Here is a 17176-nt window from a genome sequence, read left to right as displayed (position 1 = left end):
AACAAACCTCAGCCCTATTTTTTGTATTGTTGTATTGAAGCATCTAATGAGCATGTGCAAAGGTCATTGTGAAGGGCAGGGGGTAGGGTCAGCTCTGACATCGCCTATTGGAATTTGTGGATCTGGTGTTATTAGCTGTGTACAGTGCCTTGAAAAAGTATTCATGCCCCTTGACCTTTTCTACATTTTTCCACATTTCACCCACAGACTTAAATGTATTCTATTGGAATTTTATGGGACATACCAACACAAAGTAGCAAGTATTTAAGTATCAATGAAATCACAAAAACACTAGTACATGCCCTTATCATCTCCCGCCTCGACTACTGCAACCTCCTACTCTCTGGCCTCCCCTCTAGCACTCTGGCACCACTCCAATCCATCCTACACTCTGCTGCCCGACTACTCCACCTGTCTTCCCGTTACTCCCCAGGCTCTCCTCTCTGCCAGGCCCTTCACTGGCCTATTGCCCAGAGGCTACAGTTCAAAACACAAACAATGACATACAAAGCCATTTACAACCTGACTCCTCCATACATCTGTGATATGGTATCCCTTTACCTATCTACATGCAAACTTCGATGATCTCATGATCTCCTGCTCTACTCCTCTCTCATCTCTTCTTTCCACAACCGCATCCAAGACTTGTCCCGTGCTTCCCCTATACTCTGGAACTCTCTACCCCAACACATCAGACTCTCGCCTACCATGGAAATTTTCAAAAGGAACCTGAAGACCCACCTCTTCCGACAAGCCTACAACCTGCAGTGATCCCCAGTCTACTGAACCGCCGCATGACCAGCTCTACCCTCTCCTAGTGTATCCTTACCCATCCCCTGTAGACTGTAAGCCCTTGCAGGCAGGGTCCTCTCTCCTCCTGTACTCGTGTATGCCTTGTTTTACTCCTGTTTATTGTACTTGTCTATATTTGCCCCGTTCACATATAAAGCGCCATGGAATAAATGGTGCTATAAAAATGTATAGTAATAATAAAATGAAATGATAAAAGCCTTTCTAAACATTTATAAAATATAAATTTGATAATTGTGACGTGCATTTGTATTTAGCTCCAGTAAGTCAATACTTTTGTAGGATGACCTTTTGCTGCAACTATTTCTGCAAGTCTATTGGGGGTTTGTTTCTACGAGTTTTGCACATCTAGAGGCTGATTTTTTTGCCCATTTTCCTTTGCACACTCGGTCTATCTCAGTGACACTAGATGGAGACAATCTGAGAACAGCAATTTTTAAATCTTGCCACAGATTCTCAATGGGATTTAGATTTGGACTGTGACTGGCTAATTAATACACATGAATATGCTTTGATCTAAACCATTCCATTGTACCTCTGGTAGTATGTTTAGGGTCGATGTCCTCCTGGAATGTGAACATACTCCCCAGACTCAAGCCTTTTGCAGCCTCTAACACGTTTTCCTCCAGGATTAGCTCCATCCATCTTCTCATCAATTCTGACTAGCTTACATGTCCCGGCTGAAGAAAAGAATCCAAACAGCATGATGCTGTTACCACCATGTTTGACAGTGGGAATGGTGTTTTCAAAGTGATGTGCAGTGTTCTTTGTCCTCCACACATAGCATTTTGCATTTAGCCCAAAAAGTTCTATTTTGGTCTCATCTGACCAAAACATCTTCTTTCACATGCTAGATAGATCCCTTACATGGCTTTTTGCAAACTGCAATCAGATTTCTTATCACTTGCTTTCCAAAATGCCTTTCTTCTTGCCAATCCTCCATGAAGGTCAGATTTGGGGTGTATACAAGTAAAGGCCCCGTCACACATAGCGACGCTTGAGCGATTCCGACAACGATACGACCTGTCAGGGATCGCTCAAGCGTCGCTATGTGGTCGCTGGTGAGATGTCACACAGTGCGATCTCCCCAACGACGCATCAGCGATGCGGCGAACTGTAGCGACCTGTAGCGACCTGTATAACGATGCTATTTCATGATGATTCAATGGGACGTCCTGTCAGCGAGGTCGTTGGTAAGGTGTCAAACACAGCGATGTGTGCTACCCAGCGGGACGTCAACGATCAAAAAATGGCCCAGGCCATTCCGACACGACCAGCGATCTCACAGCAGGGGCCTGATCGCTGCTACGTGTCACACATAGCGAGATCGCTACTGAGATCGCTGTTGCGTCACAAAACTTGTGACTCAGCAGCGATCTCGCTAGCGATCTCGCTGTGTGTGACGGGGGCTTTAGGCCATGTTCACACGTTCAGTATTTTGCATCAGTATTTTTACATCAAAACCAGGAGAGGAACAATCAGAGGAAAGCACGTTATAGAAACACGTTACCACTTCTGTATTTTTTATCCACTCCTGGTTTTGTCTTACAAACACTGATGTAAAATAGTGAACGTGTGAATGTGGCCTTATAGTTGTCCTGTAGAAAAATTCTCCCACCTGAGCTGTGAGTCTGTGTAGGTCCTCCAGAGTGACCATGGACTTCCTGACGGCTTTTCTAACTAGTGCTCTCTTTGCTTGGGATGTCAGTTTAGGTGGACAGCCATATCTTGGTAGGTTTGTAGTTGTGCCATACTCCTTCCATTTTGGATGATGGATTGAACAGTGCTCCATGAGATGATGAGAGCTTGGGCTATTTTTTTTTTTTTATAACCTAACCCAGCTTTACTTTTTTCTACAACTTTATCCCTGACCTGTCTGGTGGGTTTCTTGGTTTTTATAATTCTGTTTGATTACTAATGTTCTCAAGCAAATCTTTGAGGCCCTCACAGAACAGCTGCATTTATACTAAAGATACATTACATTTGACATTAATTATGTGACTTCGGGAGGCAAATGGTCACACGGAATTTTATTTAGCGGTATCAGTCTACAGCGGGCCGAATACAAATGCATGTCACAATTTTGAGATTAACTTTTTTTTTTAAATAATTAGAAAACCATGTATAATTTCCTTTACACTCACAAATACCTGCTACTTTGTGTTATTATGTCAAATAAAATCCCAATAAAATGAAAAAATGTGGAAAAGGTCATGGGTATAAATACTTTTCCTTTCCAAGGCTCTGTATAGAGATGTTACCTGTCATCATAATCCTCCCGGTGATAGCAATGAACCTGCAGAAAATAGTACCTGAAAAAATAGGAAGTATGAGTCTAAAAAAGATGCAGTTGGCGGTATGAAAACTGCAAGATGACTATTTTTTTTTAAAAAAAATAGTAATCTTGCAGTTTGCAAGTTTTCACAATGTTTTTTTTCTTTATCTTTACTTGAGTAAAGATAAAGAAAAAAAACATTGTCAAATTTAAAAAAAAAACAACAAATACTTGTAACTTAATGACCTGATTTAAACAATAGGTCATTTTCTGTTGATGGCGTTATAGAAGATGACCTGTATTCATAGTATGCGGTAGAACTAAAAATTTGTCCAATGAAAACTGGTCTTGATAAGGGCGTAGTCATTGTAAATAGTCTTTTAAAGAAGCTTTGGGGTTACTATGTAGTAAGTGGTAGTTGAACCATTCAATAAAAGGTTATGATGTCTGACATGGTTGAAAAATGCTGGTGTACATTGATATTTTTGTTCCCCTCTTCCTGAATGAGTGTAGAAATATTGAGACTTATTTAATAAGGCGGTTTGGTCACATCTTCATTCACTATGGCCCGTTCACAATATACCAATGCAAAGCTCAATGGTGTGTAGCTTTCCTACCATTCATTCAAGAAATATTTTTTTCTTCACTTTTTGTTTTTTGCTATACTATAGTTACAACTTGTACCTCTGATTTCTTAAAGGGAGTCTGTCGTCAGTATTTCACACCTATTTATATGTGCATGTAACTTTTTCAAAGAAAAGTCCAGCAATACCTTTACATGGACAGTTTTTACTTCCACTACTGTGAAATCAGCATTTGAATTGATATGTAAATTATGCTAAAAAACTATTTGTAGATCTGAAGCCTCTGTCACTCCAGCTCTATTCCCTGCCCAGCTGCGCCTCGTCCTGCTTGACTGACGGCCTCTTTGCCTGAAGTCACGCAGAATAAAGCCTGTCAGTCAAACTGGAGGAGGCACTAGGAGGGGAATAGAGCTGGAATGATATTGGCCTCATATCTACAAATAGTTAATCAATTCCATTTATATATCTATTGAAATGCTGATTTCTCTGTAATGGAGGAAGTGGCTGACCGTGTAAAGATATTGCTGGACTTGTCTTTGAAAGCACTAGACGTACATATAAATAATTTTGGGGGTGAAATCTCCCTGATTCTTTTTAAAATAGAGTTAATCACTATTTGCTTTTCAATATCACATAAGAAGACGTTTTGTGCACTTAGTGACCTGTTCACAGCCTTATTAAATTTCAGGGAGTTTTCAAAGATTTGTAACCCTAAAAACAAGAAGTAGGAAATACTATACTATAATACTTTTTTAAATGTAAGCCTTAATATCTTTTCATCTGTACTTTGGCTTCATGTTTTTTTCATGAGTGTCCTACTGATCTCTAACCCTCAATGCTATTTCATTCCTCTAACATCTCCTCCTATGTGTGATGCTTCCATATGTATGATTACTGTTCATGATAAAACATTTGCTAACTCTTGACCTACGTTCTCCAGGTTTCTCAGTGGACTCGGGGTGGGGGGTGACAGGGCGAAACAAGCTAAGCTTTGTGAGCGGAGCACCTCGGGCCAATCACACAGGTGCTGTGGTTATTCTGCGCCGAGACGGGGGAAGCCAACTTGTTCCAGAACTGACTCTATGGGGAGAGACTCTGGCCTCATCCTTTGGATACTCTGTAGTAATGACGGATCTCAATAATGATAGGTGAGTCACTAAATTGTACTAGCTGTGTAAAAATCGTATTACATCGTGTTCACATCTACCTCTGGCAATATAAAGAACTGCATAGTAACCAGTATCAGTTATGTTTTTCATTGACTTGATGATTTGTATTGTTTCTGTTCACTTTTAGGAACCTATTCATGTATTTGGTTGAATGCCCTTTACTATTATCCATAAATTGTATTGTCTTGAAGTTCAACGTGATGGTCTAGGTCCAAACTGCAAAAAAACCAAGCCCCCAACATGATGCCCCACTTATAATACGGATGCTATGTTATATGTAGTTTGGGTCCCCTGAAATACCAGGGTTTGGATGCAACTGATACCTGTGTCACGGTGTGACCCGACCCAACGGGTGGTCGGTCAACGGATGGCACAACTCACACACAACGGGATGGAAAAGGTGAGAGGAAGGCACTACCTGTAGGGAATGGGGGATGGTCACCACCTGAGCTCAAAACTGAGCCTGTCCCTGCACTCCCCTAATGCCCTATGCGGGTCCTTCCCCCCACCGCCGTCATGATACCTCATCCCTAGTAGTCACCTATTACTGTCCTGGCTAGTGCACTGGCCGGCAAGGAGCATTAGCCTCACCTCTGCACATAATACACACAGGGTAAAGTGACAAAAACCAAAAGTGACAAGGTAAAAAAAACACACCACACTTAGCTTATGTACACCGCTGCTAAGCTCCACACCTCAGAAAACAACATGAACTGGACTCCAATCATCAGATGTGGCTGACACCAGAGCGCTGGTCTCCAGAAAGAATCTGTATCACCAACAGTCAGCTGATGCATCAGGTGACCTTTTAAAGGATGGTGCGAGTGGTCACCACCTTAATCAGCTGACCCGGCAGCACTGCAGTAACATCAGATTGCCAGCGGGGAAAAAACTGACATTAACCCCCCATAGTCCAAAAGTAAAAAAGTTTTAAACTGAGTGGAACCAGAGCTGCCACAAATTCAAAAATGGATCGTGACACCTGTGCATCTATTCCATTACATGTATATGGCAGACACAGTAAAGAAGACTTATGATATTATGTGTTTCATATCACGCTTTTTGTTGTTTAGGAAATGTGTGTTAATGCCTATTTATAATGAAAGCATATCTGCATATTTCTATGGCTCTGTGTATCAGTTTATATAAAACTGTTGTGCATGTTTCTATTTTATCTCGTTTTATTTATTTGTTACCTTTATATTTTTCGAGCTGCATCATTTTCTTCATTTGATAACATTACTATATGTTTTATGATTTTTGTTTTTATATAATTTAGTTGGACAGATCTGTTGGTGGGAGCTCCTAATTACTTCTTCCGCAAAGAGGAGATTGGTGGAGCTGTCTATGTGTACATGAATAAAGGTGGAAAACTGGACAGCTCTCCTCCTATTCGGCTGAATGGAACAGATGGCTCCATGTTTGGATTAACTATAGAGAGTTTAGGAGACATCAACCAGGATGGATTTAAAGGTTTGGAGTAAAGGCAACGTACTGAGATTCCAATTTGTACTCTTTAATGGTTTCTAAACTAATGTGCCCTTAAAGTGATTCTGTCAACAGGATTTCACGCCCCAAACTATTTACATGTGCATGTAGCTCTTTCAAAGTTAAGTCCAAGAATACCTTTACATGGCCAGTATGTTCCTCCATTACTGAGAAATCAGCGTTTGAATTGATATGCAAACGAAGCTGTTGATCTGAAGCCTCCGTTGCTCCAGCTCTATTCACCCCCAAGCACCGCCTCCTTTTGCTTGACTGACTGCCTCTATGCTGTGTGACTTCAGACAGCTGCCATTCAAGCAGGACGAGGCTGCACTGGGAGGGGAATAGAGCCGGAGTGACAGAGGCTTCAAATCTACAGCTTAATTTGCACAACACGTCAAAAGCTGATTTCCCAGTAATGGAGGAACAGACTGGCAATGTAATGGTATTGATGGACTTGTCTTTGAAAGAGCTACATGCACATATAAATAGTTTTAGATATGAAATCCTGCTGACAGATTCCCTTTAAATATAATAAAGTCCAGACAGGAGGGTTTCAGTTATCAAACTGCAATATGTTCTATCAATCTGTGCCAGTCCAAGGTTTAAATATGATATAATGGTATGTGCAGATGTCGGCTTTCTTACACTAACAAACAAGAAAGATATCAGCATACAGAAAATGTATGCATCATGATTTCTTTGTCATTTAAAAAAAAAAGATACATCTATAGGTCAATATGAACTAGAGTGACTATCCCCAAAATGTTTTCCTGCAGTCTGCTTTATGTTAAAATTCCCTTTATTTCACAACATGTTTTTGTTTAAGGGATTGTCCTCTTTGGAAACCCTTTGACATTTTCCATTAGGGCATTTAAAGGTAATATACGTCTCCCAGAAAGTTATGGAAAAAAAAACACTGGCATCTCTGCATTGCATACCTATAAATGCTCACACGTACAGTGGGTATGGAAAGTATTCATACCTCTTTAAATTTTTCACTCTTTGTGTCATTGCAGCCATTTGGTAAATTCCAAAAAGTTAATTTTTTTCTCATTAATGTGCCCTCTGCACCCCATCTTGACTGAAAAAAAAAATAGCACTGTAGAAATTTTTGCTAATTTATTAAAAAAGAAAAACTGAAATATCACATGGTCATAAGTATTCAGACTCTTTAAAGCGCTGCGGAATATGTTGGCGCTATATGAATAAAGATTATTATTATTATTATTATTATTTGCTCAGTATTGAGTAGAAGCACCCTTTTGAGCTAGTATAGCCATAAGTCTTCTTGGGAATGATGCAACAAGTTTTACACACCTGGATTTGGGGATCCTCTGCCATTCTTCCTTGCAGATCCTCTCCAGTTCCTTCAGGTTGGATGGTGAAAGTTGGTGGACAGCCATTTTCAGGTCTCTCCAGAGATGTTCAATTGGGTTTAGGTCCGGGGTCTGGCTGGGCCAGTCAAGAATGGTCACAGAGTTGTTCTGAAGCCACTACTTTGTTATTGTAGCTGTGTGCTTAGTGTCACTGTCTTGTTGGAAAGTGAACCTTCGGCCAAGTCTGAGGTCCAGAGCACTCTGGAAGAGGTTTTCATCCAGGATATCTCTGTACTTGGCCGCATGCACGTTTCCTTCAATGGCAACCAGTCGTCCTGTCCCTGCAGCTGAAAAACACCCCTATTGTATGATGCTGCTACCACCATGTTTCACTGTTGAGATTGTATTGAGCAGGTGATGAGCAGTGCCTGGTTTTCTCCACACATACCGCTTAGAATTATCACCAAAAAGGTCTATATTTGTCTTATCAGACCAGAGAATCTTATTTCTCATAGTCTGGGAGTCCTTCATGTGTTTTTACCAAACTCTATGGGGGCTTTCATATGTCTTGCTCTGAGGAGAAGCTTCCGTTGGGCCATTCTGCCATAAAGGTCTGACTGGTGGAGGGCTGCAGTGATAGTTGACTTTGTGGAACTTTCTCCCATATTCCTACTGCATCTGTGGAGCTCAGCCACAGTGATTTTGGGGTTCTTCTTTACTTGTCTCACCAAAGCTCTTCTCCCCCAATTGCTCAGTTTGGCTGGACGGCCAGGTCTAGGAAGATTTCTGGTGGTCCCAAACTTCTTCCATTTAAGGATTATGGAGGCCATTGTGCTCTTAGGAACCTTGAGTACTGCAGAAATTCTTTTGTAACCTTGGCCAGATGTGTGCCTTGCCACAATTCTGTCTCTGAGCTCCTTGGCCAGTTCCTTTGACCTCATGATTCTCATTTGGTCTGACATGCACTGTGAGCTGTGAGGTCTTATATAGACAGGTGTTTGCCTTTCCAAATTAAGTCATATCAGATTAATTAAAGCCAGCTGGACTCCAGTGAAGGAATAGAACTATCTCAAGGAGGATCACAAGGAAATGGACATCATGTGACTTAAATATGAGTGTCTGAGCAAAGGGTCTGAATACTTATGACCATGTGATATTTCAGTTTTTGTTTTATAATAAATTTACAAAAATGTATACATTTCTGTTTTTTTCAGTCTAGATGGGGTGCAGAGTGTACATTAATGAGAAAAAAATGAACTTTTTTGAATTTACCAAATGGCTACAATGAAACAAAGAGTGAAAAATTTAAAGGGGTATGAAAACTTTCCGTACCCACTGCACGTGCACTGCTTTTCTTGTTTATATTTGGGCAATCATTTTGGGCTTGGTTAGGGTTTGTTCACACCTCTATATTTTGACTTATTCATGTCTGTTGTAACGCTTGAGTAAGAATAAAAAAATACGGTAAATCTGTTGATTTCAGGGGCTTTTTGTTTTACTACAAATGATTCCATTGATCTTTTTTTTTAACAAAAAAGTCATTAGGATAGTTACTTATCTTCAAAATAAACACATTTTTTTGTAAGGTTTTCAGCCTGCAGTTATGGTGGCTTAGTGGTTATTACTGCTGCCTTACAGCATAGCGGTGTTTAGTTTATACTCTACCAAGGGCAAGACCTGGAGTAAATGTGCACCACCATCCTCCATACAAAAATCTTCTGATCTGTAGTTTATCATAATCTGTATACAGGTGGCACATTGTAATCATCCAGCTTCCTAATGCAGTTGTTTTTTATTTTTGTGTTGATTTGGGGGTTTTTCAGTAAAATATTATTTTATTTTTTACTTATTCTCATCTATAAAGTCTCAAAATATTTAGCAGCCCTTTACAGATATTGTCATCACTCACTGTCCCCATTGTCGCTCTCAACACTAAATTCCTATCAATATGTTTTTTCGAATGTCGGAGAACACCAGAGTACCCACGTGAATAAAGGGAGAACATACAAACTCCATGCATCTGCTATTCTTAAAAGAATTGTAGCCTGGATGAAAGTGCAGCAAGGGAACAGTGCTAACTACTGAGTCACCTTAGACTTTAAGGGGTTTTCCAACGAACAAAAGTTCATTTTAATCATTAGATTTTGGAATAATAATAATAATTTCCACAATTAGATGTGTTATAAATGTGTCGCTGCTGTGCCTGACCATACAGGAACATAGTCTGGGCAGGGGAGGAAGCAAATGAGAGTATGCAGACAGTATAGCTGCCCCTGAGAAAGCACATCTATTAAATGCACCAACTCTGGCGCTTTCCCGGCTTTTCCCACTTTCCCCACTTTCCCTGTGATGGTGGCAAATGCGGTTCATATTTGTGGGGTTGATGTCACCTTTGTATTGTCCAGAGACATTAAGCCCACGGCTTAGTAATGGAGAGGCGCCCATAAGACACTCCTATACACAGCCAGAATAAAGTCCTTTATTTGAAATAAAAAACACACTTTTGCTTTTTTATTTAAAAATAACAAGCACAGTTATACTCACATAACCCCCATTCCATTGAAGCCATCGTCTCCTGTAAAACAAAAAAAATTTTAAATAGCCACATCCCTCAGCTGTCTGACGTTTTGGCCCACGCCGTAATCCATATCTGTGATAAATTGTTTGCAACCTGGACAGCACCAAGATGCGACTGTCCAGGCTGAAAACCACTGGGGTATGAGCAGAGTCAGTGACTAGTGGTGACATTATTGAGGTTACCACAGGTCACTGAGGCTACGTTCCCAGCTAGGCCCCTGAACTGCGGTGACCTCAGTGAGATCATTGCTTGCACTGAGAAAAAGTCTCACAGTGCAGTGCTGATCTCAGACTCAGGGTGAACTGACGTGAACTCACTGATCTCAGCACAGCTGAGACTTTTTCTCACAGTGATCTTACTGAGCTCACGGCAGTTCAGTGGCCCAACTGGGAATGCAGCCTCAGTGACCTGCGGTAACCTCGATAATGTCACCACTAGTCATAGAGGCTGCGCTTGCAGCAACTCATTCTCCAGTGTTTCTCAGCCTGGACGGTTGCATCTTGGTACCGTCCAGGTTGAAAACCATTTATCGCAGACATGGATTGTGGCATGGGACATAACGTCGGACAGGTGAGGGATATGTTTTTTTTTATTTTTGTCTTTTTACAGGAGACAATGACTTCAATGGAATGGGTGTTAGGTCAGTATAACTGTGTTTATTTTTTAAATAAAAAAGTTAGTTTTTTTTTATTTCAAATAAAAGACTTTATACTTGCTGCATTTTTTCTTTACAATATAGCTATAGGATTAGTGATGGAGAGGTGTCTTAGACACCTCTCCATTACTAAGTCGTGGTCTTGTTGTCACCGAGCAATACAAAGGTGACATCAGCCCCACAAATATGAACCCCACTTACCACCACTACAGGAAAAATGGGATGAGCCAGGCAAAGCATCAGAACTAGCTCATCTAATAATTTTATGGGTAGCTTCCGGCAGTTTTACCATGCTAGTTATCAAAAATACAGGGAAACCGACTCTATTATTTTTTTATTTTTATTTATTTATAGCGCTGGCACTGGCTGATGAATACTCCCATCAACTGATGCCTGCTCTCTATGTTATTAGCAGCAGCAGGTGTAGGCTCATGGGAGTAGTACTCCCATCAGTTGACGCCTGTGACCAGGGATAAACTTTTACCTCTTGTCACATCTGCGGGCACATGCTGTCATCCGATCTTACCACCAATTAGGGGTAGTGTTTGCCACGCTGTCATGCACATGACAGTGTAGCAACAATGGAAGTTCGGGCCCCCCATTCATGTGAATGGGGTCCGGGTTTCGGTACTGTTCGAGCCAAGCTTTTTTTAACTGTTCGGCCAAACCCGAGCATCCAGGGGTTCGCCCATCAGTACTGAGGACACTAACGGTAAAAAAATAAACAAGAATAACACACTGATGACACACTGATGCACAACACTGATGACACTGGTATCACTTTTCTCGCGTATTTAATCATGGATATATGAATGAGGCCTTAACTGTACATTAAAAGTGTGGACCACCTTTGGGGACATTTTTTTTCCAATAGAAAAGAAGTTTTCCCATGTGAGGAGTTTTACTATTGGTGGAGGCAAGTCTGGTGGACAAGTCTGGTCACTGCTCCCCCACCAGCAAACATTGTATGGACAGAAGTGCTGATCAGTCAGTGAGGAAACTGCACTAATAGGAGAAAGTGGTCGACCTCTATACCTGTATATTGGGCAGTGAGCTCGTTCTGATCTCCTCTCAGATGATTTATGACCACAGACTACATTTAAATTGAATGTGCAGAAAAACAGCCTCTAAAAGCAGAATGGTGCAAAATTCAAATGGATCCCAATTGCAAAAATGATTTTTAGCCCCAAATATTTGCATTTAAATAGAGAAAAATGTCCCCAAAGAAGACCAACCTCTTTAACACAAGTCATATTATTACAGATGTCGCAGTAGGAGCACCATTTGATGGAAGTGGGAAGGTGTTTATATACCATGGCAGCAAAACCGGATTAGTAACCAAACCAGCACAGGTAACATAGAGTACCAATAATTAAGAGAACTGTTATCGTAAGAGGATCTAAATCAAAATGTATTCCAATATATCACATCTATCTGTCTTTAGCCTCAGTACCCAGGATATACTGTCCATCAAATCAGAGAATATTGCTTGTTTCAAATAATTTTCTGTATTTTCCAAATAATATTGCCATTACATATAGAATATTCAAAGGTCTATATTTCAATCCGTCTTCTTCAGATATACTTGTGACCTCTACTCTGTGTGTATGTATATATGTTTGTTCATGTATACTACAAGTGCTTCTCACAAAATTAGAATACCATCAAAAAGTTCATTTATTTCAGTTCTTCAATACAAAAAGTGAAACTCATATATTATATAAAGTCATTACAAACAGAGTGATCTATTTCAAGGGTTTATTTCTGTTAATGTTGATGATTATGGCTTACAGCCAATGAAAACCCAAAAGTCATTATCTCTGTAAATTAGAATACTTTATAACACCAGCTTGAAAAATAATTTTAAAATCTGAAATGTTGGCCTACTGAAATGTATGTTCAGTAAATGCACTCAGTACTTGGTCAGGGACCCTTTTGCATCAATTACTGCATCAATGCGGCGTGGCATGGAGGCGATCAGCCTGTGGCACTGCTGAGGTGTTATGGAAGCCCAGGTTGCTTTGATAACAGCCTTCAGCTCGTCTGCATTGTTGGATCTGGTGTCTCTCATCTTCCTCTTGACAATACCCCATAGATTCTCTATGGGGTTAAGGTCAGGCGAGTTTGCTGGCCAGTCAAGCATAGCGATACTGTTGTTTTTAAACCAGGTATTGGTACTTTTGGCAGTGTGGACAGGTGCCAAGTCCTGCTGGAGAATGAAATTTCCATCTCCAAAAAGCTTGTCGGCAGAGGAAGCATGAAGTGCTCTAAAATTTCCCGATAGATGGCTGCACTGACTTTGGTCTTGATAAAACACAGTGGACCTACACCAGCAGGTGACATGGCTCCCCAAACCATCACTGATTGTGAAAACTTCACACTAGACCTCAAGCAGCTTGGATTGTGTGCCTCTCCACTCTTCCTCCAGACTCTGGGACCTTGATTTCCAAATGAATTGCAAAATTTACTTTCATCTGAAAACAACACCTTGGACCACTGAGCAACAGTCCAGTACTTTTTCTCCTTGGCACAGGTAAGAGGCTTCTGGTGTTGTCTATTGGTCGTGAGTGGCTTGACACAAGGAATGCGACACTTGTAGCTCATGTCCTGGATACGTCTGTGTGTGGTGGCTCTTGAAGCAATGACTCCAGCAGCAGTCCACTCCTTGTGAATCTCCCCCAAATTTTTGAATGGCCTTTTCTTAACAATCGTTTCAAGGCTGCAGTTATCCTGGTTGCTTGTGCACCTTTTTCTACCACACTTTTTCCTTCCACTCAACTTTCCATTAATATGCTTGGATACAGCAATCTGTGAACAGCTAGCTTCTTTAGCAATTGCCTTTTGTGGCTTACCCTCCTTGTGGAGTGTGTCAGTCACTGCCTTCTGGATATCTGTCAAGTCAGCAGTCTTCCCCATGATTGTGGAGCCTACTGAAACAGAATAAGGAACCTTTTTAAATGCTTAGGAAGCCTTTGCAGGTGTTTTTTGTTAATTATTCTAATTTACTGATATAATGACTTTTGGGTTTTTGTTGGTTGTAAGCCATAATCATCAACATTAACAGAAATAAACACTTGAAATAGACCACGCTGTTTGTAATGGCTCTACCTAATATATAAGTTTTTTTGTATTGAAGAACTGAAATCAATTAACTTTTTGATGATATTCAAATTTTGTGAGAAGCACAAGTATGTACTTATACAACTTTTGTACTTCTTCAACATGCCAAGTACGTTAGCTATTACAGGAAATGTGAAAGCAGGTTTTTGCTATCCCATCATCTGAGAGGAGCATGATCTAGGGGCAGAGAACCTGATTCCAGCAATGTATGTCTTCCTTGGCTGCTTGTTGCAGTTTTTATTAAAGTCACAATTTCATCTGTTGCATTTCTACCAGTTCTCTAAATGCTGAGCTCTGTATAACCCTGACCCCACCACTGACTGGCAGCTTTCTATGTACACTGTGCATAGGCAGAAAGGTGTCAGTAGTGGGGGGCTCTAGTCTGGTCCTCTAGAGATAATCTCTTGTAAATAAACTGTGATTTTATCGAAACTGCAGCAAGCAGCCCTGTAAATGACACGTTGCTGGATTCAGGGTCTCAGACCATGCTGCTCTCAGATTAGGTGTAAGTAACCAAGTGACAGATTTCCATTAAAAGTTGTGGTTGAAAATCACAGCTCTGGATAGTTATGGCAGGAAATAATATGCAATGCCATCAGGCTGAGGTATTATGCTTTGTGCACAGTTATTTCTTACTATCTCCACTTTACCATTACATCTGTGTACTGATGATGTTGGTCTTGAGTTCTTCCCTACCACGTTGTCTTTGTCTTGAAGGTCCTAGATGGAGTTAGTGTTGGTGTAAGTACATTTGGCTACTCATTGTCCGGAGGTCTAGACTTTGATGGAAACTCATATCCAGACCTTGTTGTAGGATCTTTAGCGGACACTGTAGTCCTCTACAGGTGAGATACAAATTGAAGCTATACTGTATGTTGGTCACACACATTAATGTTGGATTGATTTTGTGTCAGTTTCTGGTCTGATGTTAGAGTCTATGATTTCAGAAATGCTGGTAAACCTTACAGTGACCATTTCACAGATGAGGTTCATCACCGGCTATGTAGAAACTGCTATTTTTAAAGGTCATGACATTTGGATTTTGATGAAAAGGGGGTATGCAGATCAGAACATAATGATATTTAGATTTTTTTTTATTTTTGTGATTAGTGGTTTAGTTTCTTGTTGGTGATCTTTCCTTAGGTAAATGATTTACGGTAGGTTGGGATGGGGCGCAGAGGCCTTTAGTTATTGATTAGCCCTCTAGTGATAGGATTAATGCAGTCAGCGACAGTGGCACAGAGGTGCAATTCCAACATGGCTTCTCCTGTTCTTTATTTTTAGTGTGCAAAATAGACATAAAGCTTTTACATGCAGACAGAATAAACAACATTAAAATTGTGATCCAAAACTAACATTTATTTTAATCCTAAACTTCTGTTTATTTAATGTCATAATCTAATCTCTTTTCTACTGTATACTTTAATTAAAAACTCCCTATCAGTCCCTCTCTAATCTAACTTCTTTATTTGTTTAACCCATTTACTGTTTGACGACGCTTTGTTTGAGAATCCCCAGTGCATGCTGGGATACTCAAACAAGATGTCATCAGGGAGCAGAGGTGGCAGTCACTGGTAGACGTCATCAGTGACGTCTATTTCAGGGGCTGGGCTAGACCCATCTGTACTAAGCATGCATTGGTTGTCAATTCCAGCATATGATCAGTAGGATCTTGTCGCTGTGCAATATTCCTTCTAATGCACAATGACAGTGTGCTAACTCCCTGGCTCTAATTAGAAGCGATGAATCCGTAAGGGAGAGCACTGTCACTGTGCATTAGAAAAAATATTGCAGTGACAAGATCCTGTTCAGCAATTGTTGAAATTGATGACCGATGCATGCTCAGTACAGCAGGGACTAGCCTAGCCTCTGATATGGACATCACTGATGATGTTTTGTTTCAGGGTAGGGTCAGGGTCAATGACTGAAGCTTCTGCCCCATTGATAATGCCTCATTTGAGTATCCCAGCATGCACTGGGGGTTCTCAAATGTCATCAAATATTAAGAAGGTAAAAAATATAAAGCAGTTAGATAGAATAGAAGGAAAAATGGGGACTTTTTAATTAAAGTATTATTTAAAGAAAATAGATTAGATTATTACATTGAATTGACATTTAAGATTAAAATAAATGTTAGTTTCGCACCAGCCCTTTAACCCTTCCTCGGTTTAGCACTGATTATACATAACTATCCTTCACTATACTGGCATAACACCTTCCTCCCGAAATATATACAATAATTACAGATTTTACCTCCCACTAACAGTAAATGTCCCACTGGAGGCTAGCAGACCTCATTATACGGGCTCATACGCATTTGTGAGAAAAACGGATAGTGCAAACCGGTAAAAATATCGGATTGCACTCTGCCTAATTTTATTCTATGAGTCCCTGCTCAGCTGTGATTTTTTTTCTCAGCTCAGTTCAGACTGAGAAAAATAATTTGCAGCATGCTGCGATTGTCCTCGTATATCGGATAAGACTTGCCAATGCAAGTCAATGGGTGTGAGAAAAAAATTGCACAGCACAAGTAGCATGCGTGTGCCATCTAATTTTTACGCACCCATCTCCTAGAAAACCCAACATTTGATCAGCCAAGTACAGTAAAATCACAGCATGACCCGACAGAATACAATAGATAGAATATATATTTATATATATACAGTGGGGCAAAAAAGTATTTAGTCAGTCAGCAATAGTGCAAGTTCCACCACTTAAAAAGATGAGAGGCGTCTGTAATTTACATCATAGGTAGACCTCAACTATGGGAGACAAACTGAGAAAAAAAAATACAGAAAATCACATTGTCTGTTTTTTTTAACATTTTATTTGCATATTATGGTGGAAAATAAGTATTTGGTCAGAAACAAAATTTCATCTCAATACTTTGTAATATATCCTTTGTTGGCAATGACAGAGGTCAAACGTTTTCTGTAAGTCTTCACAAGGTTGCCACACACTGTTGTTGGTATGTTGGCCCATTCCTCCATGCAGATCTCCTCTAGAGCAGTGATGTTTTTGGCTTTTCGCTTGGCAACACGGACTTTAAACTCCCTCCAAAGGTTTTCTATAGGGTTGAGATCTGGAGACTGGCTAGGCCACTCCAGGACCTTGAAATGCTTCTTACGAAGCCACTCCTTCGTTGCCCTGGCGGTGTGCTTTGGATCATTGTCATGTTGAA

The 17176-nt window shown here is 40.4% G+C and overlaps 1 protein-coding gene across 3 annotated transcripts in view; it reads left to right on the top strand.

Annotated features, from left to right (window-relative positions):
- The window catches only part of ITGA7 (integrin subunit alpha 7), a 312111-nt gene that overhangs the window by 221266 nt on the left and 73669 nt on the right, over nucleotides 1-17176 (top strand). For all 3 annotated transcript variants that reach the window (XM_069758371.1, XM_069758370.1, XM_069758369.1), the window contains 4 exons: nucleotides 4610-4817; nucleotides 6118-6311; nucleotides 12139-12227; nucleotides 14713-14840. In XM_069758371.1, the coding sequence (XP_069614472.1) occupies nucleotides 4610-4817; nucleotides 6118-6311; nucleotides 12139-12227; nucleotides 14713-14840 (619 nt within the window). The remainder of the gene's footprint in view (nucleotides 1-4609; nucleotides 4818-6117; nucleotides 6312-12138; nucleotides 12228-14712; nucleotides 14841-17176) is intronic.

The sequence above is a fragment of the Ranitomeya imitator genome, chromosome 3, assembly GCF_032444005.1.
Source record: "Ranitomeya imitator isolate aRanImi1 chromosome 3, aRanImi1.pri, whole genome shotgun sequence".
Taxonomy (NCBI): Eukaryota; Metazoa; Chordata; class Amphibia; order Anura; family Dendrobatidae; genus Ranitomeya; species Ranitomeya imitator.
The sequence above is the reverse complement of the archived record's forward strand: the minus strand, read 5'-3'. Positions and strand labels throughout refer to the sequence as shown.